Source organism: Eptesicus fuscus, chromosome 3, assembly GCF_027574615.1.
Source record: "Eptesicus fuscus isolate TK198812 chromosome 3, DD_ASM_mEF_20220401, whole genome shotgun sequence".
NCBI classification, from domain to species: domain Eukaryota; kingdom Metazoa; phylum Chordata; class Mammalia; order Chiroptera; family Vespertilionidae; genus Eptesicus; species Eptesicus fuscus.
Window position 1 is genome coordinate 42,060,139 of NC_072475.1, and position 23,972 is coordinate 42,084,110.

At 39.7% G+C, this 23,972-nt stretch overlaps 1 protein-coding gene across 1 annotated transcript in view; it reads left to right on the forward strand.

Moving 5' to 3' along the window:
* Positions 1–23,972, forward strand: part of YEATS2 (YEATS domain containing 2) — a 97,475-nt gene that overhangs the window by 19,593 nt on the left and 53,910 nt on the right. Inside the window, exons 3-7 of the mRNA XM_054713783.1 lie at positions 3,679–3,776; positions 4,306–4,398; positions 7,909–8,154; positions 10,304–10,419; positions 22,290–22,451. Coding sequence (XP_054569758.1) covers positions 3,679–3,776; positions 4,306–4,398; positions 7,909–8,154; positions 10,304–10,419; positions 22,290–22,451 — 715 coding nt within the window. The remainder of the gene's footprint in view (positions 1–3,678; positions 3,777–4,305; positions 4,399–7,908; positions 8,155–10,303; positions 10,420–22,289; positions 22,452–23,972) is intronic.

A 23,972-nucleotide genomic window follows, 5' to 3' on the forward strand; every position in this document is an offset into this window, starting at 1 on the left:
GTGGTGTCATGTGAGATGATTATAGGTGGTACATGGATTCAGGTTTTTTATATTAATAGTTATATATATTATTTTAATGTCTATAGAAACGATGATGGTCTCATGAGACTTGTAGTTTTGTGACTATTGCTAAGGATAAGGCTAAAATTATTTTAAAATATTTAATTATATGTTTCACGTGGTTCTCAGATCTGGTAGGTATCTTGAAGGTGGTATATGAATGATGGAAATTTGGGAAACATTGATCTAGTTTACCTCTGCACATAGAGGATAGTAGTTAAGGCTCAAGAGCATTAAATTACTTGCTCAGCATCATATAATTACTAGTTTTAAGTTAAAGAGCAGATCATCAATTAAGTGTCTGTAATTACCCAGAATGTTTTAAGCTATCTTTAAAAATGGAGCTAAATTTTGAGTTTTCAAAACAAATTACTACTGAAATTTATTATTGTTCATTTAAGTGACAAATCTATGTAAGTTAATATTTACAGCTGAGTAAAGAAGGCATCAAAGTCATAAAAAGGTGTTACAGCTCCAACAAAGATGAGGACCCCTAGAGTTTAAGTAGTCAAGAAAATTCCTGTCTCTATAAGTGCAATCAAGTCATACTGTACCCTCCACCAAAGTCTTTGTAGAGCAAAGATTACTAAATCTTACAAGGAAATGTTGTTTCCTTTCAGAAACAAACAAAATAAATGTGAAAGTATCATGCAACTCAAATGTATCATATGACAACTTTTTTAAAAATATTTTTTTATTGATTTCAGAGAGGAAGGGAGAGGGAGAGAGAGATAGAAACATCAATGATGAGAGAGAATTATCAATTGCCTGCCTCCTGCACACCCCATACTTGGGATCAAACCTGCAACCTGGGCATATGCCCTAACCAGAAATTGAACCGTGACCTTCTGGATCATAGGTCGACACTCAACCACTGAGCCACGCCAGCCGGGCAACATAACTTTTTAAAAATAAAAATGAGAATAGGGAAAACAATGTTTTAGTAAACATCATAATTTCAATTTAATCCAGTTTAAATTCCCAAGCACTCAGCCTGAGCAGGGATACTTTTTGTTATTGAGTCACAATTTGTTAGCTCTTGATATCCATACCCTATCTAATTCCCAATCGTATTTTTCAGAATTTTCTCAAAATAGATTTGGTAGGATGCTTCCTTTGCCTGTATTTTATTTTGTTTGTTGTTCTGTTTTTACTTATTCCATGAAAGGATAATTTAGAAGAGTTTTTTCTTTTTCAGGAGCTTATGATAAAATAGCATTCAATGATCATTGTCTCTGGGGAGACTTTCAGTCTCTGCTGGTTTCTGTACACAGGGTTTGTATCAAGAATATATACAGTCATACTAGAAAATATTCTTCACCTCAGATATGAGAAAAATTGGTCATTTGCCTTTATGCAGACATCTATAAGAATGTTTATATCATTACTAGTTTTAAATTGACAATTTAATGGCATATTTTATGGGGAGAAAGTGACAGGGGTGATCACGGAGTCCAAATTTTCTCTGTAATTTTTCATATACCCCAAAGCATGGTGATTTTCTTTTCATCTTACAAATGCAGGTTGTTTTGCAAAATCCCAGGTTGTTCAAGTGGTTATTTGGCTCTTCTATTTTTAAATATTCTCTATCAAGCTACATTTTATATTCTGATATTTTAACTCTTTGAGTTGCACGTTACTTTGAGTAGTCATCATCTAAATTCTGTTACCTTCGGAGGCATTTTCTTTCCTTTTGAATTTTCTTCACTCATCCCTTTGGGTAGTTGTGGTTAGAAACTGCTGAATTGCTTGCTAGATCCTTCTCTACAGAAGGAAACTTCCTGTGTTATAAACTGCTCTGATGTTACTGCTCTAGCTAATTCTCTACTTCTTTCTCCTAAGTCACCAAATTTTCTCTCAGAATCTTCATGGGTTTCTTTTTATATTTTGGTAATTTTATTTTGATGTAATTTCAAACAGGAAAATTTCAAGAATTACCCATATTTTTAAAATTATGATTAATGACCAGTTGTTTACATTTCGCCTTCTTTGGTTTATCGTTCTCCCTCAACCAGTTATCCCAGTATTGTTTTTTATAATGTCAACATAAGAAATATTCAAACCAATAGAGAAGTTTTGTGAGTTTACTTGAGCCAAACTGTCGACAGTTGTTGGGAAGCAAAATCTCAACAGATTGAAATAATGCTCCAGAGAATGGCAGTTTTGCACCTTATTTTATACATTATAATCAAAAGAGAAGACATAAAATCCATTGGTGATAGACTAGGGCGCAGTGATGGCGAACCTATGACACGCGTGTCAGCACTGACACGCGTAGCCATTTCTGATGACACGTGGCCGCTGAGGCGGCTGCATGCCGAGGATGAAACATTTGCGAAATAATGTTTTTTCCTCAAAGTGACACACTACCTGAGTTATGCTCAGTTTTTTGGCGAAGTTTGACACACCAAGCTCAAAAGGTTGCCCATCACTGGACTAGGGAGATGGGAGAAAGCAAAGTGGAGAAGCCTTTGGGTTTGGGTAAAAAGTAAAATAACAGACACATATATCTTTTACATAGGTGGGTACAGGATAGTTAACAGTCAACAATTAACATGATAAAATAATGAGAGGCTTTATGGTCTCTGCTCTGGTGCATTAATTGTGCTCTGAGGGGTCTGGAAAAGGGGGAGTTACCCTGACATTCCAAAGGAATGTTATCGAAGATGCATTGTCTTTTGTCAGGGAAGATTCTAGTCTAGGACGTGACTACCTGCCATAAACTGCTTTTAGTTAAAATTGTTTTAAATTTCAGACCATCTGATGTGGTTACTTTAAGTCCCTGAGCTTGCAAGGCCATCCTGCAGGCCTTCCCTAACCTTGTCAGGCTATCATGTGGCCCCTTTTCAACCACAATAACTCTTTTTCCCTCTCTGGGATCCAGTCCAGGATCACACAGTGCATTTAGTTGTCATATATCTTTAGTCTTTTTTAATCTCCTCAAATAGTAACATTTGAATTATATAGGCCAGTTATTTTATAGAATGTCCTTTAGTTTAGGTTTGTTTGATATCCCTGTAATTAGATTCAGCTTGTTGGCTGAGTGATGTAGTCTTCTCAATGCATCCTATCAGGAAACACAATATTAGTGACTAGAGGCCCAGTGCATGATTGAATCATGCACGTGTAGGGTCCCCTACACGCTTTCGCTTTCCATCGCGGGGGAGCTGGGTGCCTGTCCGCTGGTGCACCAGGCCTTTCGGAAGCCTCCTCCGGCTCGGCGGAGGCTTCCGAAAGGCCTGGTGCCGGAGCAGACAGGCACCCAGCTCCCCCGCTTTTGATGGTCCGCGGCGGGACGTGAGCTCGCTGCCCCAGAGGCCCCTTCTGTGCCGCAGCACAGCCATGGTGCAGACGCTGAGCTCGCGTCGCCACTGGCCCAATCGGCTACCCCGGCCACCCTGAGTCCCGCCCCCTGCGCCTCCCGCTGGCCCAATCGTGGGCGTAGCGGAGTGATGGTAATTTACATATTACCATTTTATTAGGTAGGATGTTCACTTTTCATCATTGGTTAAGATGATGGCCACTAGGTTACTATTTTCCTGGGTTTCTTCTTTGCTTGTTGACTTAAGACAACCACTGATTAATTAGACCATGAATTACTTTATGTTCTTTGTGTAGCTCGAGATGCTGCTGTGCAGAAGATAGAGACTATTATCAAGGAGCAATTTGCACTTGAAATGAAGAATAAGGAACATGAAATTGAAGTCATTGACCAGGTATAATGATGACAAATTAAAAAAACACACAAAGCTATTGAAAAAAATCTACACATGATGACTTGAAAAAATATCTCTTGAGATAGAATCATAGTTTATTTTTTCCCTTTGCTGTTTTTTTTTTTTTTAAAGAGCTTTCTCATTTTTGGAAAAAAGACATGCCCCCTCCCTTTTTTTTAATTAATGAAATTACAGGAAAAGATAAAAAATTTACCTGAAATTTCATCCCAAATATAATTCCTCTTTGCTCTTGTGCTCAATTCTTTGTGGATGTTTCAATGACAATGCATGTGTACACATAAATATACATATTAATATGTCTGTATGCTCTTGCAAAAACATTGGTTTTTGTCATTCTTTTAGGTCTTTTGCCAACCTGATTGGTGGAAAATGGTCATTTTTATTTGTCTTTGATTATTAGAGAGGCCTAGCTTTGGTTGGTCATTTGCATTTCTTATTTTATGAATTATTTATATATCCGTCCTGTCATTTCTATTTTTTAAAGTAATGAGTTGACATTTGTTTTTAGCGACTGATTGAGGCAAGAAGGATGATGGATAAACTTCGTGCCTGTATTGTCGCAAACTACTATGCTTCTGCAGGACTTCTAAAAGTTTCTGAGGTAACTTTTCCTCATATGCAGTCATTTCTGGCCACCCATGTTTGTTGTGTGAAGGGGAAATTAGTGTTGATGTGGAATTCCTGCCTTTGAAACATTTCTTATATTGACCTTTAGAATTCAAGAAGCCTAGCCTACTTTCCTGGGAATGTACATAAACTTATTGTGTTCAACCATAATCCTTTATTTGTCCTTTCATCGTACCTCTCTATGTTGTCAATAATCCTAAGTAACATTTTTTTTCTTTTTAATTAATCCCTTTCCTACTAATATTTAGCAGTGTTGTTAGGCTTTGCAGATAAAAAAATAATTTGCCTTCTTTCTCTTCATTTGATTATGGTTGGCTTTGGAGGAAGTTGTAGGTTGTTTTTTTTTTTTTTCTTTGACTTTTCATTGCTAATGAATGGAATTTCTTTTTGTTTGTTTCAGTAGATTTGCCCTGTTCAGGAAGCCCTGATTTCCATCCCCCCTTACTTTTTATGAAAAATTTCAAATATGCAGAGAAGGTTAAATAAGCACCTCTTAATGCATCACTTAGAATGAACAATTTTAACATTTTGCCATATTTGTTTTATCTGTTTTATTTTTCTCTAAAGCATTTGAAAATAAGTCCAGGCATCATGACACTTCACCTCTAAATATTTAATTACATATTTCCTAATGGCCATTCTTCTATGTAGTCACAATACCTAAGAGAATGATTCACTGCTATTATCTGTTAACCAGTCCATATTCAAATTTTCCTAGTTGTCCCCAAAATACCTTTTAAAGCTGCTTTGTGCGTTGTTGTTGTTTTTTTTTAAAAAAACACAACAAGGATCTAATCAAGGTTCATAGCTACATTTAGCTATTTTGTTTCTCTAGATTAATTTTATCTAGACCCTTTCTCCCGCCTATTTTCCCCCCCAGAATATTGATTTATTTTAAGAGATCAGGGCATTTATTTTGTAAAATGTTCCACATTTTGAATTTATTTTTTTCCCTTGGTTATTTCTTCATTCCCTCTGTTTTTCCTGAAAACTGAAAGTCAAATCTAAATATTTGATTATTTTAAGGTTAAATCATTTTGGCAATAATGCTTCATAGGTGATGCTATATACCTCATGTTGTTTCACTTCAGGAGATATAGTAATCAGGTTGTCCTGCTGTTGGTGATAAGAGTGTAATTATTTGGTTACTGTGATTGCCACTAGATCACTCCAGTTATAAAGGATGTGGATAGGATTGAAAGGCAACAGGACAGATTGACATTTTGATAATTTCAGCATAACTTTGTTGTTCTCTCTTAAAATTTTTTTTTCTTAAGTTTCTTTCTATTAGAGTTAGGTAGTTCTCCTTTTGGACAGTACTGGCTCTGTGAGAATGGCGGGAGGTATGATGGCATACCGCTTTGCATCGTTTCCTATGGTTTTTGTAGCTAAGGGGTACCTTTCATATTTAGGCGTTCATGTCATCCCGTGGAGCTTTAGGGTGCCTGGTGTTGGTGATACTCCTGTTGTTGTCTTAGAGAAATCTGGAGTATTATTTGAATTTAATTTTAGATGGTAGACAGTTGTCTCTTCTATTGCAGGAGTTTCCATAAAACATTAGAGTCTGAACCACTTTTCTGCAGCTAACAAATCATAACAAATTACCACAAGCTTGGTTGGCTTTAAACAACAGGAAGTTATGATTCTGGAGCCCAGCAGTCCAAAATCAAGGTGTTGGCTGGCGCATGCTCTCTTTGAAGACTCTTAGGAATAATCCTTCCTAGCCTTGTCCTAGCTTCTAGTGGTTGCTGGCAATCCTTGGTGTTCCTTGGTTTGTAGCTGCATCACTCTAATTTCTGCCTCTGTCTTCACATGGATGTTTTCCCTCTGCATATCTTCTCTTTCTCTCTATGTTCAAGTTTCCTCTTTTTTTTTTTTTTTTTAATGTTTTTGTTGATTTTAGTGAGAGAGAGAGAAACTTTGAAGTGAGAGAAACATTGATCTACTGCCTCCTGCACCACCCCTACGGGGGATTGAGCCCACAACCCGGGTATGTGCCTGACCGGGAATCAAACTGGTGACCTTTTGGTGCATGGGACGGCGATCAAACAACAGAGCCACCCACGCCAGGCCAAATTTCCCTCTAAAAAGAGCACTACTAATGGTATCAGGGCCTACCTTTATCCAAATGACTTTATCTGAACTTGATTACATCTGCAAAGACCCTATTTCCAAATAAAGTCACATTCATAGGTTTAGGGTGGACATGAATTTTTGGAGACACTATTTAACACAGAGTAGATTCTGATGTCATTTGTTATGTGGCTTGCTGTTGGATTCAACAAAATGGACATCATGATCTAAGGGTTGTATGACGTAGGACTGGAGCTATTCTGAAGAGCTGATTATTCATTTAATGTTTTGTTTCCTTTTTTTCTTTCTTTTTTTTACCATTAGCAGTTTTGAGTTGTGCTATTTTGTGGTCCAGAAATGTAATGGTTTTTATCTTATATTCTGATTAGGATATATTCAGTGATATTTAGTTATAATTTTAGTTTGTTGTAAAAAATATATTTATAGCTCTAAAAGATACCTTTATTATTGAAATTCAACAACTTTGTTGCTTTGATTCTGAAACACTAGTCTCTGGCTCCTTTTTCTTTCTAAAACAATTATTTTAATAGCACAAGGTTTTTTTGTTTTTTAATTTTATTTATTAAATTGATTGGGGTGACATTGGTCAACATGAACATATAGTTTTCATGTGTGGGTTTCTATGTTACAAGATCTGTATATTGCACTATGAATGGCACAGGTTTTAAAAGCTGGGCTTCCTAGGAATGTAGCACAGTGTGTCGTATTATATAACAGAACACACTGTGTTTTGTATGCAGGTTAACGAGATACAGAAAAATACCCTAGGCTTCAGTACTGAACTGAGGACAAAGTTTATGTCAGTATTAATAATTTTAAAGCATTGTATACTACATTTTTCTCCTACGTGGGAACTATTTAACATATGCATATATTTTTATATTTCTTACAGGGATGTTTTATTCAGAGCTGTTCTATCTATGTAAAGCAATGTGAAACTTATTTGTTTAAATTTTTTATTGATTTGGAGGAGAGAGAGAGAGAGAGAGAAACATCAATTTGTTGCTCCATTTTTTTGCATTCATTGGTTGCTTCTTGTATGTGCCCTGACTGGGGATCAAACCTGCAACCTTGGTGTATCAGGACAATGCTCTGACTGAAACATATTTTCTAAAGTCAGATTTTGCTTTCTATATGTTACTATGTATTTACCTTTATTTTTCATTTACCTTCAGAGGACTTGTATCTTTAGCCTTTAGTGTTAGGATCTTTGCATAGTTACTTATCACTTTCTTGTTTTGGTGGTTCAGACCATGTTCAGGAATTAGAACTTTATTTTATGGGTGTGGAGAGATTTTGAAAGATTTTAAGCATGAACATAAAGTAGATAATTTTTCCTACTTTTGATGAATTTGATTAAAGTTTATTTTGATTGCTTTCACTTTTGCAGGGATCAAAGGCATGTGATACAATGGTTTTTAATCATCCTGCTATCAAGAAATTTTTGGAATCACCATCTAGGTCATCATCTCCTGCCAATCAGAGATCAGAAACTCCATCAGCCAATCATTCTGAAAGTGATTCTTTATCTCAACACAATGACTTCTTGTCTGACAAAGACAATAACAGCAATATGGATATAGAGGAAAGACTCTCAAACAACATGGAACAGAGACCAAGTCGAAATACTGGAAGGGTATAGTAGAATGGACGGGAGGGAACCAAAGGAAAAGGGAACTATATTTAGTAGAGTATGTATATGTTATTTAATTTAACCTATTTTATAGGAACCCTGGGAAATAAGTTAATTCTATTCCTTTTAGAGATGGGGAAACTGAGTCTCAATGAGATTAAAGTTATATGTGTCCTCAAGCATCAGAACCGAGAACTAAACCTGTGTCTTTCCTTTTTGTTGTTTTTGTTACTCCTCACCCAAGGACATATTCCATTGATTTTCAGAGAAAGTGGAAAGGAGGGGGAGAGACACAGAGAAACATCGATGTGAGAGCAACACTTCGATAGGCTGCCTCCCGCACATGCCCCCACCAGGGCTAGGGATTGAGCCTGCAACCGAGGCATGTGCCCATGACTGGAATTGAATTTGGAACCCTTTAGTCTGCAGGCTGACACTGTATCCACTTAGCCAAACCAGCCAAGGCTAAACCTATGTCTTTCTTTTGTTCTTCAACATTTTTAAATTTATTTTTTAATTTTTATTGATGTCAGAGAGGAAGGGAGAGGGAGAGATAGAAACATCAATGATGAGAGAGAATCATTGATTGGCTGCCTCCTGCATGCCCCCTACTGGGGATCAAGTCTGGGACCCTTCTCCGAAGACCAGCACTTTATCCACTGAGCCAAACCCGCTAGGGCTAAACCTATGTCTTTCTGATTTTAAAATTCAGTACCCCTGCATATGGCACCACTCCTAGTGCCATTCACATGGATATGAAAGAAATTTTGAGGAGTTGGCAATGCTGACCTTGCCAAGGTCTTTCCACTCTGTCATGTTTATTTGCAAGAGCAGTGATTCTTTAGCATTTTACTCTGTGAAACTGGATATTCTAAGATACTTTGATAACTGGAGGAAATTTGACGAATGATAAATAGAATTGAAAACCATTTATTGCTCTTTGATCCTGCCAGCTTATGGAGTTGCCATCTCAAGATACTCTGAACTTGTTAGTATAATATTTGGCTTCGTTTATTTTTAAAATAATTTTTATTGGGGAAAAAAATAACTTTTTGAGAGAGAGAGAAACATTGAGGTGGCAGTGAAACAGCCCTGACCAGGAATCGAACCAGCGACCTTTTGGTACAGGGGCAATGCCTGTTAACTGAGCCACACCGGCCAGGGCAACATTTGGCTTTAGAAATGAGACTGATTGTTTTTCTCATCTACGTGTTCTGTGATAGAAGACATTTCAGGGTTCCTTTTCACAAACTCAGACATCAAGGATTTGATTTTTTTTTATATATATAAAAATGAAATTGGAAATTTTTATTATTATAAATTCATGTATTCATTGCTGAAAAATTTACAGAAAAGTAAAAAAGAATAGAAAAATCAATCATAATGCCACTACTCAAAAATTGGAACTCTTAATGTTTGGGTTTACTTGCCTTTTTCAGTATTGTTTCTGGGAAAATACTGTGTATTTTTTCTTTTTATAATTAAAAAGAATTCAGGTTGTATTGATCATTGGATTTATCATCTTTTATATAATACATATAGTCATGTTTATGTAACAAATATTTAGTGCTATGTTTCAGGCACTTTTCTAAGAATTGTAAAAAGCAATCATATAAGGTAAAAACTATTATCATCCTTATTTTATAGGTGAGGAAACTGAGACAGAAGTTAAATAATTACCCAAGATTACAAATCTACTAAATGGAAAAACCAGGATTTAAACCCTGGCAGTCTGTCTCCATAATTAAACTTGAACTATTGTGTTTAAATTACTTCTCATCGAAAATGTTTTGATAGTATAGAAGGTGGAAAAGAAAGTAAATCCCATTGAGCCCTTTCCCCTTTACTATTTCCCAGAGGTAATCATTGTAATTAGTTTCTTGTGTATCCTTCCACACCCTATTTGCATAGACAAAGCATATGTGTATGCCTGTTAAATACACACACGTGGAAATATAGTGTACAAACTTTTTGTCTCAACTAATGCAAATATTAGAGTAAAATTATTCTTTTATACTCTGAGGTGCCACAAAGCCAGAGAATTTTATAATAAAAAAATTGCAAGTTATTCATTTCATACCTTGTATGATTTTATAGTTTCTGCCTATTGAAAATTGTCCAAATTGAAAATGAAAATTATGATTTCTTTCAGGACACCTCTAGTATTACTGGCTCCCATAAAACAGAGCAGCGGAATGTTGATCTTGCAGGAGATGAGACTTCACGACTTTTTGTAAAGAAAACAATAGTAGTGGGCAATGTGTCCAAGTGAGTACCCAGTTGAATTGTCTCATTTTCAGTCATCCATTTATGTTAATAGAACTCAGGCATACTCTTATTCTAATATATAAAAACCCAGGGTCCATAACGACTGAAGGCTCGACTGACCAGAAGTCAGTCTTGCAGTCAGTGCTGTTGCTGTGGCGACCCAGCACTGACTGCCGAGGGGGCTGCAGATCAGGCCTAGAGAGAGGCTTGGACAGAGAAGCAGGGTCTGATCCGTAGCCTCTGGCAGCTGTTGATCAGCCCTTTCCTCTCTCTTTCTCTCCGGGCCTGGCCAGCAGCCGAGCCTCTCTTTCTCTCCGCGCCTCCACGTGGGCTGCTGATCAGACCCGCCTCTCTGATCAGACCCGGAGATAGGCCCAGAGACACTGACTGGCATAGAAACCAACCAATCAGAACCTAATCTGGGTGAACTGCAAAGGCAGAACCTAAGGTGGGAGCTGAGGAAGGGTTTTAAGGGCAACAGCTGTTTGGTGTAAGGTGTAAGAAAGCGGTTCAAGTTTTTAATGACCAGTTTGGCAGCATAGTGCATATGGCTGGCTATCAGTCCAGATATAGGGATTTTGTATTTTTGTTTGCCAAGAGCATCTCCTCCTGCTGAAAAAGGCTTTTCCTCTCCACCCCCTCACCCATTTAAGCAATCCTATCCTATATAATCTATACTAATAAAAGGGTAATATGCTAATTATACCAGGTCGACCGACCATCTTCCGGACGTCCAACTTCCTTCCTTCTGGACAAAGCCATGGTGGTGGGGGCCGAGGCAGAGAGGGCAGTTGGGGGCAAGATCAGGCCAACAGAAGCAGTGAGGAGTGATCAGGCCGGCAGGGGAGAGCAGTTAGGGGTGAGATCAGGCCAGCAGGGAAGGGCCGTTGGGGGCAAGATCAGGCCAGCTGGGGAGGGCAGTTGGGGGCAACCAGGTCAGCAGGGTAGGGCAGTTGTGGGCGAGATCAGGCTGGCAGGGGTGGGCCGTTGGGGGTGAGATCAGGCCAGCAGGGGAGGGCCATTGGGGGCAACCATGCTGGTAGGGGAGGGCAGTTGGGGGCGAGATCAGGCCGACAGGAAGGCTGTTGGGGCCGAGATCAGGCCGGCAGGGGAGGGCAGTTGGAGGCGATCAGGCAGGCAGGTAGAGAGGTTAGGGGCGATCAGGCAGGCAGGAAGGTGAGCGGTTAGGAGCCAGCGGTGGGATCGGCCCTAAACCGGCAGTCGGACATCCCTCAAGGAGTCCCCGATTGGAGAGGGTGCAGGCTGGACTGAGGGAAACCCCCGCCCTCCTCCCCGACCGTGCACCGGGCCTCTGGTAGTATTATAATAGAGAACTCAGGAATTCTTTTTTTCAAACTCTTAGTTGTTTTGTTTTAAAATACATTTTTATTGACTTCAGAGAGGAAGGGAAAAGGAGAGAGAGATAGAAACATCAGTGATGAGAGAGAATCATTGATTGGCCACCTCCTGCATGCCCCCTACTGGGGTTTGAGCCCACAACCCAGGCATGTGCCTTGACCTGGAATCAAACACTGACCTCCTGGTTCATGGGTCGATGCTGAACCACTTAGCCACGCTGGTCGGACAAACTCTTAGTTGTTTTAAAAAAAAGTAATATCCAGAGACTTGAGAATGCTGCTTTAATGTGTCTGCTAATCTTTGACATAGAGTAAATTATGCTTGGTAAAAATTTCTAAGACATGAGGTTTTACACAAATGGTGTATTTCATTAAGCATGTAAGTGTGGATAAGTTTAGAGGGACTTTTGACTTCTTCTGACCTAGTTTTAACTTAGGTAGGTAGATCCTAAAAATGTTTTATTTGGTTGCCAAAATTGAAATGTTTTTAATTTGTAGCAGAAGGTTGCAGACCAGTTCTTAAAGACAGAATTCCTCAAAGTTAAAGAGCTATCTATCTCTCTTAACAGTATGATCTCATGCTATCTTTTGGGAGTGTGAACATTTTTGCCAAGTATTTAGGAATGAATAAAGACATAAATCTTCAAATAGCAGAAGATTATTTCCTCACAAAGTCTTACTTGCCCTTTTCCAACCCTGTTAGGTATATTTCCCCTGTTTTTCCTTGTCATTTTTTTCATTTAATCATTTTCTGTTTTTGTACATTTTCCCCAAATCAGACTGGAATCTCTTTTGGGTAGGAACTATGACTTATTTATTTTGTACCTTATATTAGTTGGAGTTCAGTAAATATTTGCTTGATGAATAAATTGATATATTTATAGAAATTGTAATTAGATTCAATTATTTAAAAAAGGATTTGGAATTACAATAATTATCTGGCAGGAAAATCAGATGGGGGGCGGAGAGGATCTTCCAAGCCCCAGTTAATGGATCATTAATAACAAACAAGATGTACATAAAATCTCAGGATACTAAAAACAAAGATTCTTAATGGTCCATGTAAAAGTATTTAAATGGAATCATAAAATATGATTAGGCAATTAGATTCCTGTTTTATAGATTATTTTAGAGTTAGCATGTATTCAGCTAAGGAAACTAAATAGCTTGTGTGAAGTGTGAGAGCTGGGGTCTTAAATATAGTACAGGACAGATCAGCCCAGGAAAGGTCTAAGTTAGAAATCTAGATAGATCCACCAGGCCACAAGAAGATTGGGTAGAAACCGTCATTGACATTTTCAAACAATTATGTCTAATTTGTAGGTTTTGGGGTTTTTTAAAGATACGCTAGAACTAAAATACTGGTTAATTATAAATTTTAAGTAGAGGGAGTGATTGGCATGAAAATTGTAAGGTCTTTGTTCTGGAAGAGGGTAAAAATATTGATTGACCTTAGATTTTGTTAAGAGTGCTTGCTGTAATATCTAAGATAACAACTAAAAGAATAGATAATAGAAATTTAAACTTTAACAATAAGGGGAGGGGTGGAGAATGAATGAAAAGGGAGAATCTGATTCTAGAAAAAGGCAAGCAGGGGCAGGAGGAGGGATATAAAGAGAAAAAACAAGACAAATAGTATAAAGTAATTTGGTAATAACAAATCTAAATGTATAAACAGTCATAAAATGCATATGGATTTAACTAGTTAGAATATAGTAATTCTTTTTTTTTTAAAAATATATTTCTTTATTGATTTCAGAGAGGAAGGGAGAGGGAGAGAGAAAGAAACATCAATGATAGAAGAGAATCATTGATTGGCTGCCTCTTGCACACACCCCACTGGGGATCGAGCCCGCAACCCGGGCATGCGCCCCTGGTCGGAATCGAACCTGGGACCCTTCAGTCCGCATGCTGACACTCTATCCACTGAGTCAAACCAGCTAGGGCTATAGTAATTCTTATATTGAGATAAAATAACCTAAAATTCAGATCTCTGAATTTTATCAGTGAAATCTAAATACAGAAAGATTGAGAGTAAGCAAATAGGATCTTGCTCCCAGCATATGTCCTCAGTTTGGCCCAAAAAAGAAAAGAAAGTAAGAAAATAGATAAATTATAACTAGCAGATTCTAACCAAAAGAAAACCAGTGTAACATATTGATATCAGGCAAAAGAGACGTTAGGACCAAAAGCATTCCTAGAGGTAAAGATTTATTATATAATGGTAAAAGGTTTTCTTCATCAAGAAGATAAAAAAATTCTTAGCTTCTGTGTACTTCATAACATAGTCTTAAAATGATAACAAAGTCTTAAAATTGATAGAACCACAAGCAGAAATTACCAAATGCACTACCACTGACTTTATTTTTTTTATTTTTTTCTTTTTTTGGGTTAGGGCTAGGGTTCGGGTTAGGGTTTGGGTTAGGGTTAGGGTTAGGGCTAGGGCTAGGGTTAGGGTTCACCACTGACTTTATATACATCTCTCAGTAATTGGTACATCCAGCAAACTACTTATATGAATATAAAAAGTTGGAATATCAGTTAACAAAGTTGAAGTACACACATATAGAAAATTACACAAGAGAAACATTTTTAAGCATACAAGGAACATTTATGAAAATTGACTACATAATAATCCAAAAAGCAAGCTTCAACAAAGGACTTGTATTTTTTCTGACCACTAGTGCAATAAAGCTAGAAATCAGTGACAATAGGATAACTAAAAAACCTCCAATATATCTGGAAATTCAAAACACTTGCAAAAACTCATTAAGGCAATGAAAAAAATCACATTAAAATAACCAGAACTAAATAATAAAATCAAAAGTTGTAGGATAACACTAAAGGGATAGTTAAAGGGAAATTTAAAGTCTTAAAAGACTACAGTAAAAAAGCTTAATATTAATAAACTAAGCATCTATTTTTTTTTTTTTAACTAAGCATCTTAATTAGACAATGCAATGGGGGAAGCAAAGAATTTAGGAAAAAAAATAAACAGCATACATAAACATGGTGAAATTAAGGAAAAAAGATACAAATATTAGAAATGAAAAAAGACATAACTTCAGATGCTGCACACTGTTAAAGAGATAAATTATGTATATCTTTATGCCAGTGTATTTGAAAATTTAGATGAACTGAAGAATCCCTAGAAAAATACAACTTAAAAGTGACGTTGACAAAGGAAACTTGGAATAGTTATAGAACTACTAAGTAAATTTACTGATTTTTTTTAACATTCCTGTGACAAAACCAAACCACACCACTTGGCTTAGATTGCTTTACAGGCTGCATGAATAGATAATTCTATTTGTATACAAAATCTGGGGACAAAGAGACAACACTTACCAACTTACATTATGAGGGTATCCTAACTCTGCTCATAAAGCTTGACAGGGAGTTCATAAGAAAAGAAAAATTATAGGACATCACACTTACAGATACAAAAATACTGAACAAAATCTTAGCAAACTGAATTCAGTAACTATAGAAATGGTTATCGTGAGCAAGAAATGCAAGTTTGGATTAACATTAGAAATCAATAAGTGTAATAAACACATTAACAGATTAAAGAAGATAAACACTTGATCAAAAATGCAGAAACAACCTTTGACAAAACTCAACATCCATTTGTGGTAAGTCTTCATGGCAGACTTAGAATTTAGTTAACTCAGATAAAGAATATCTTTGAAAAACCTACAGCATATTTTATACTCAGTGGTGAATTTAAGTCTTCCCGTTAGGATTAGGAACAAGACAAGAAATGTCTGGGGCCACTACTCCTATTCAGTATTGCTCTTGAAGATACTAATGGAGTCCTGTTTAAAAAATTAAAAGTATTTGAATTAAAAAACAAATAAAAGTCATTAACAGATGATACTGTCTACATAGAAAAATATAAAACAATTTTTGATAAAGTTTTAGAGTTAATGAGAGAACTTCACCAGGTTGTTGAATATAATATCAGTATAGAGATCAGTTGTTTCTGTGTGACGGCCACAAAATTAGAAAATGTGATTTTAAAAGATGTATTTACTATAGCAATAAAAATACAGTAAATAAGAGACATGTAAGCTTTTCATGAAGAATTATAAAAACTAAAGACTTAAAAGAACTTAATAGTATACTATGTTCATGGATAGAAAGGCTCAGTATAATAAAGATAACACTCCTCTTCGAATTGATATGTAGATATGCTGATTAAAATCTTGACAGGGTTCATGAAATCCACGGGCTGGTTTTTATATATAGAAGAGCAAAGAGTCAAGACTGGACAAGAATACTGCTGATGAAGAACCAGATTAGGCAACAGGGCCTACTGCATCACTAAGGATACCTATAGGCATAGGTGACATATAGAAGGCTATGATCATATTTTCTAACAGAATGTAATAAGGGGGCCTTGTTAAATAAAATCAACTGCATAAGGGAGGGCTAAAGATACTTGTTTTACCATGGGCAGGACTTAAGGTAATGGCTTGTTTTGGCTTTTAAAAGGCCAAGCCAGTTGCAACATTCTTGACTGCAATTGAGTAGGAACCTGAAGAGTCCAAAGTTCTAGCACCCTGAAACCTATATGAAATCAACCCGAATTCTAGAGGTTCCTAACACAAGAATAAAATACATCAGTTATTTCTACATCATGTACCCACTTGGTAGTAAAAGCAAGGTTAATTTTTTAAATTCCATAGTGATACTCAGAAAACAAAACAAACTTTAGGGGAATGCCCCTTAGACCAAAAAAAAATTTTTTTTTAAAGTAAAGGATTAACTGCAAAGACTTTGGTTAGGTGATATAGCTGTTTTGCTACAATTTAAAATTTTTAAATTAAATTTCAGCTTTATTAAGATGTAATTGACAAAAATGTAAGATTCAAAGTGTACATTGTGATCATTTGATATATGTATACATTTTGAAAGTTTTTCCTCTCATGAAGTTAATTCAAACACCTATCATGACCTCAGATAATTGAGAGAACATTTACGTTCTATTCTCTTAGCAAATTTCAGTTATATAATACAATATTATCAGCTATAGTCACAATGTTATAGCTGAAAGTTAGTATCTTCTTACCAGCCATTCTGTATTTTTCCCAACTCTCAGCCCTGGCAACTTTTTTTCTATTCTTTCTATGAGTTTGATTTTTTTTAGATTCCACATGTAAGTGATACCATGTAGTCTTTGTCTTTCTCTTTCTGACTTATTTCACTTAGCATAATGCTCTCAAGGTCCATCCATATTGTCACAAATGCAAGCCTCCTTCTTTCATGCTTCGGTTGAATAATACTCCATTGTATGTATTTATAATCATATCTTTATTCAGCTGTTGATGGACACTTAAGTTTACTTGTCTTGGCTATTATAAATAACTAGAAGCCCGGTGCACGAAATTCGTGCACGGCGGGGGGTTGTCCCTCTGCCCAGCCTGTACCCTCTCCAATCTGGGACTCCTGGAGGGATGTCCGACTGCCCGTTTAGGCCCGATCCTGGTGGGATCGGGCCTAAACGGGCAGTCGGACATCCCTCTCACAATCCAGGACTGCTGGCTCCCAACTGCTTGCCTGCCTGCCTTCCTGATTGCCCCTAACCGCTTCTGCCTGCCAGCCTGATCACCCCCTAACCACTCCGCTGCCAGCCTGGTTGATGCTTAACTGCTCCCCTGCCAGCCTGTTTGCCCCCAACTTCCCTCCTCTGCCGGCCTGGTCACTCCTAACTGCCCTCTCCTGCAGGGTTGATGACCTCCAACTGCCCTCCCTTGCAAGCCTGGTCCCTCACAACTGCCCTCCCTTGCAGGCCGGGTGCCTCCCAACTGCCCTCTCCTGCTGGCCATCTTGTAGTGGCCATCTTGTAGTGGCCATCTTGTGTCCACATGGGGGCAGGATCTTTGACCACATGGGGGCAGCTATATTGTGTGTTGCAGTGATGATCAATCTGTATATTACTCTTTTATTAGATAGGATAGAGGCCTGGTGCACAGGTGGGGGCCAGCTGGTTTGCCCTGAAGGGTATCACAGATAAGGGTGGGGGTTCCCTTGGGGTGTGGGGCGGCCTGAGCGAGGGGCCTGTGGTGGTTTGCAGGCCGGCCACGCCCCCTGGCAACCCAAGGGGAAGCCCTGGTATCTGGAATTTATTTTCCTTCTACAATTGAAACTTTGTAGCCTAGGGCGGAGCCAAGCCTGCTGCTCCCTCCGGGGGCGGCAGCCATTTCTGTGGCAGTTAATTCACCTTCTACAATTGAAACTTTGTTGCCTTAAGCGGGTGAGCCCGGCCAGGTTGTGCGGAAAGCTTTGCTTCCCCTGTTGCCGGCAGCAACCCTGGCCTGCTCTCTCAAGCTCCATTCTGCCGCCATTTGTTTGAATTTGTTTACCTTCTATAATTGAAACTTTGTAGCTTGAGTGGAGGCTTAGGCCTGCAACGGCTATGGAAAGCTTGGCTTCCTCTGTTACCTGGGAAACCTTGCTCTCTGTGGCTGTAGCCATCTTGGATTGGGGTTAATTTGCATACTCGCCCTGATTGGCTGGTGGGCGTGGCTTGGCTGGTGGGCGTGGCTTATGTAGTGGAGTGATGGTTAATTTGCATATTACCATTTTATTAGAGAGGATGCTGTAGTGAACATGAGAGTGCAGATACCTCTTTGATACACTGTTTTCATTGTGTGTTTATATACTAATCCTATATAATAATAGACAAATATGCAAATTGACCATACCTCCGACACACTCAGAAGCCACACCCACAAGCCACGCCCACCACCCAATCAGAGCGAGTATGCAAATTAACCCAAACCAAGATGGCTACAGCCACAGAGAGTAAGGTTCCCTAGGTAACAGAGGAAGCCAAGCTTTCTGCCAGCCGTTGCAGGCCTAAGCCTCCACTCAAGCTACAAAGTTTCAATTATAGAAGGTAAACAAATTCAAACAAATGGCAGCAGAATGGAGCTTGAGAGAGCAGGCCAGGGTTGCCGTCGGCAACAGGGGAAGCAAAGCTTTCTGCACACCCTGGCCGGGCCCACCCGCTTAAGGCAACAAAGTTTCAATTATAACCCCAACACAAATGGATTCGGGCCTCGGAGGGAGCCCCAGGCTTGGCTCTGCTCCAGGCTACAAAGTTTCAGTTGTAGAAGGAAAATAAATTCCAGATACCAGGGTCTCCGCTTGCGTCCCAGGGGGCGTGGCCCACCTGCAAACCACCACAGGCCCCTCACTCAGGCCGCCCCACGCCCCAAGGGAACCCCACCTTGATCAGGGACACCCTTCAGGGCAAACCAGCTGGTCCCCACCCCTGTACCAGGCCTCTATCCTATCTAATAAAAGAGAACTATGCAGATTGATCATCACTGCAACACACAATATAGCTGCCCCCATGTGGTCAAAGATCCTGCCCCCATGTGGACACAAGATGGCCACCACAAGATGGCCAGCAGGAGAGGGCAGTTGGGAGGCACCCAGCCTGCAAGGGAGGGCAGTTGGGAGGCACCCTGCCTGCAAGGGAGGGCAGTTGAGAGGGACCAGGCTTGCAAGGGAGGGCAGTTGGAGGTGATCAACCCTGCAGGAGAGGGCAGTTAGGGGTGACCAGGCCAGCAGAGGAGGGAAGTTGGGGGCAAACAGGCTGGCATGGGAGTGATTAGGGGGTGATCAGGCCAGCAGGCAGAAGCAGTTAGGGGCAATCAGGAAGGCAGGCAGGCAAGCAGTTGGGAGCCAGCAGTCCTGGATTATGAGAGGGATGTCCGACTGCCCGTTTAGGCCCGATCCCAGGGATCGGGCCTAAACGGGCAGTCGGACATCCTTTGAGGGGTCCGAGATTGGAGAGGGTACAGGCTGGGCTGAGGGACAACCCCCCTCCGTGCACGAATTTAGTGCACCGGGCCTCTAGTATATATATATGCATGTACACTGAGTGGCCAAATTATTATGATCTCTGAATGCATAATAATCTGGCCACTCAGTGTGTGTGTGTGTGTGTGTATTAGAGTCCTGGTGCATGAATTCGTGCATGGGTGGGGTCTGGCCAGCCTGGCCAGGGGGAGGGGACATGGGCAGTTAGCTGGCCTGCCTGCTGGTTGAACTTCTGGTCAAGGGGACAATTTGCTTATTAGCCTTTTATTATATAGGATATACACTGAGTGGCCAGATTGTTATGCATTCAGAGATCATAATAATCTGGCCACTCAGTGTTTATAAACTAGTGGGATAGTTTTATTTATTTATTTATTTATTTGTTTGTTTGTTTGTTTGTTTATTTATTTGGTAGAATTTACTCTAAGCCATCTGGTCCTAGAGTTTTCTTTGTTGGGAGTGTTTTGATTATTGATTCAATCTCCTTACTAGTTAGTAATTGTACTGTTCTGATTTTCAATTTCTTCATGATTCAGTCTTGCTAGAGGAGGAATTTATCCATTTCTTCTAGGTTGTCCAATTTTGGGCATATAATTGTTCATAATCTCATTGTGCTTGTGTGATATCAGTTGCAACATCTCCTCTTTCACTTGTAATTTTATTTATGTGAGTCCTCTCTTTTTTCTTGGTAATTGTAGCTAAAGGTTTTTCTATTTTGTTTATGTTTTCAAAAAACCAACTCCTAATTTCTTGTATCTTTTCTTTTTTATTTTATTTTTGTTGTTGACATTATTACAAAATAGAGGCCCGGTGCACGAAAATTCGTGCACTGTGGCAAGGGGGTCCCTCAGCCTGGCCTGCCCCCCTCACAGTCCGGGAGCAGGCCTAAGCTACAGCCTGGCCGCCCCCATCACCCCACTGCTGCTGCTGCTGCTGCTGCTACCGGCCCTCACAGCTGCTGCGGCTTTGTCCGGAAGGACACCCAGTCTGTCCGGTCTAATTAGCATATTAACCTTTTATTAGTATAGGTGTCCTCATCCTCCCCACCTTTGCCCACCTCCACCTAGCCCCTATGTGCCCCCCATTTTCCTCTAGCCATCATCACACTGTTGTCTGTGTCTATGAGTTGTGCATATATGTTCTTTGGCTAATCCCTTCCCTTTTTTAATCCAGTACCCCCTTTCCCTCCCCTCTGACAGCTATCAGACTGTTTCATGTATCCATGCCTCTGCTTCTATTTTGTCAGTTTATTTTGTTCATTAGATTCCACATATAAGTGAGATTATATGGTATTTGTCTTTCTCTGATTGGCTTATTTTACTTAGCATAATAATCTCTAGGTCCATCCATGCTTTCGCAAAAGGTAAGATTTCCTTTTTAATGGATGCGTAGTATTCCATTGTGTACAGGTATCACAGCTTTTTTATTCACTCATCTACTGATGGGCACTTGTTTTGTTTTCAAATCTTGGCTATTGTAAATAATGCTACTGTGAACTTAGGCATGCATATATTATTTTGAATTGGTGTTTCAGGATTCTTAGGATATATTCCCAGAAGTGGGGTTGCTGGGTCAAAAGGTAGTTCCATTTTTAACTTTTTGAGGAAACTTCATACTGTTTTTCACTGCGGCTGTACCAGTCTATATTCCTACAACAGTACATGAGGGTTCCCTTTTCTTCACATCTTCCCCAGCACTTGTTTGTTGATTTATTGATGGTAGTAGCCATTCTGACAGGTGTGAGGTAATATTTCATGTGGTTTTAATTTGATTCTCTCTAATGATTAATGATGTTGGACACTTTTTCATTCTTTTATCTTTTTTACTAGAGGCCCAGTGCATGATTGAATCATGCACGTGTAGGGGGGGGAGCTGGGTGCCTCTCCGCCTCCGGCGCGGCGAGGCTTCTGAAAGGCCTGGTGCCTGAGTGGACAGGCACCCAGCTTCCACGCTTTTGCTTTCGATCGCAGGGGAGCTGGGTATCTGTCCACTGGTGCCTGAGCGGACAGGCACCCAGCTCCCCCGCTTTTGATGGTCCGCGGCGGGACGTGAGCTCACTGCCCCAGAGGCCCCTTCTGTGCCGCAGCACAGCCATGGTGCAGATGCTGAGCTCGAGCCGCCGCTGGCGACACAAGCTCAGCATCCCGCCGGTCCAATCGGCTACCCCAAGTCCCGCCCCCCCGCGCCTCCTGGCCAATCATGGGCATAGCGAAGGTACGGTCAATTTCCATATTTGTCTATTATTAGGTAGGATTGTCATTTTAGTCTTCTCTGATCTTTGTTATTTCCTTCCTTCTACTAGCTTTCGGCTTAGTTTGTTTTACTTTTGCTAGTTCCTTAGGGTGTAAAGTTAGGTTGTTTATTTGAGATTTTTTATTTTAATGTGGGCTTTTATTGGTATAAACTTCCTTCTTAAGATTGCTTTTGCTGCATCCCTTAAGCTTTGGTGTGTTGTATTTCCATTTTCAGTTGTCTCATGATATTTTTATTTCTCTTTTGATTTCCTCTTTGATCCAGGGATGGTTCAGTAGCATGCTGTTTAATCTCCACATATTTGTGAATTTCCAAGTTTTTTTTTTTATAATTTATTTTTAATCTTGTTTTAAGTAGGTGTTAATTGTTTTATTAGGCTTTTGAAGGATAAAAAGTATTCAGTTTCCTTTTCTTTTCCTCTAGGTATATACCTCCTGATAAGAGAGAAGAAAATGACCAATCAACCCACAAATGGATGGTGTATGTCCGAGGGTCTCGTAGAGAACCCAGCATTAATCATTTTGTCAAGAAAGTTTGGTTCTTCCTTCATCCCAGCTATAAACCAAATGACCTTGTGGAAGTTAGGTAAGCATACTTGAGTTTAAAGAAGTGCAGATTTGCCCTAACCGGTTTGGCTCAGTGGCTAGAACGTCGGCGTGCGGACTGAAGGGTCCTAGGTTTGATTCCGGTCAAGGGCCTGTACCTTGGTTGCGGGCACATCCCCAGTAGAGGGTGTGCAGGAGGCGGCTGATTGATGTTTGTCTCTCATCGATGTTTCTAACTCTCTATCCGTCTCCCTTCCTCTCTAAAAAAATCAATAAAACATATTTAAAAAATAAAATAAAGAAGTGCAGATTTATTCAAGTGAAAGAAAAGTGATTTATTTTGAAAACACTCCCTTGAAATCCTTTCTTCCTTTCTTCCTTCTTTCCTCCCCTCCCTTTCTTCCTCCCCTCTCTCCCTTCCTCCTTTTCTTCCTTCCTTCGCTTCTAGTCTTACATCTATCTTTTTTAAATTTAATATTTTAATTGATTTTCGAGAAAGGAAAATTTCAAACATGTACAAAAGCAGAGTATATTGAACCCTAATATATCCAACACCAATTATTAATAGTTTGCCAGTCTTTTCTTCCATCAAATTTTCTTTTTCTTTTCTTTACAAATTAGGTTCTGACTGAAAATTCATTGGTTCAATTAGCATTCTCATGAGTTCCTCTCTATCCTCTGAAATCATAGTCACTGTTTGGGGAAGATCATATTGTGAACATATCTTTTAAGTCCTCTTAGCAGATACATTCAAATAAATTGTCACTTTCAAATAGAGTATTCATGACTTACTTTGTTTTTGCCAGAGTGGAGGAATAAATAAGTGTTGGGGTAGGAAAAATATATTTCAGCCTATGTCTGTCAAATAGCTATCAAGGATTCTGACTCATATTGTGACATTCATCAAAAATTTTATTTTTTTAAATATATTTTTATTGATTTCAGAGAGGAAGGGAGAGGGAGGGAGATATAGAAACATCAATGGTGAGAGAGAATCATTGATTGGTTGCCTCCTGCACACCCCTCACTGGGGTTCGAGCATGTGCCCTGACCAGGAATTGAACCATGACCTCCTGGTTCATAGGTTGAAGCTCAACCACTGAGCCACACTGTTGGGCCATCCAGTCACTCTATTTCATTATCTGTGAAAAGAATGACGTTGGATTATATGGTAGTAGGGGCTCAGTGCACAAATTCATGCACCTTGAAAGAAACTGTGGGCCGCAAGGCTACGGTGGGCACAGGGGCAGGTCCTGGCCCATCCTCTGTGTTCCCACTGCGCCTCCCTGCCCCTCCCCTGTCCCCTGTCTGCGGCAGCCCTGCTCCTGCCGCCCGCTCCCACACATTGACAGCATGGAGTGGTTGGGGCTGGCGCCAGCAGTGGGTACCAGCAGGGTCGGTTTCAGCAGGTCTGAGTGGCGGCTGCTGCCCTGATTGCCCTTCAGGAGCAGGTGGAGGTGGAGAAGCCCTCAGGGGCGATGGGGGCCGGCAGTCGCCACTTGCACCCGCTGACGGCACCAAGTGATCGGGACTGGTGCTGGACGCCAGCAGTGAGTGCAAA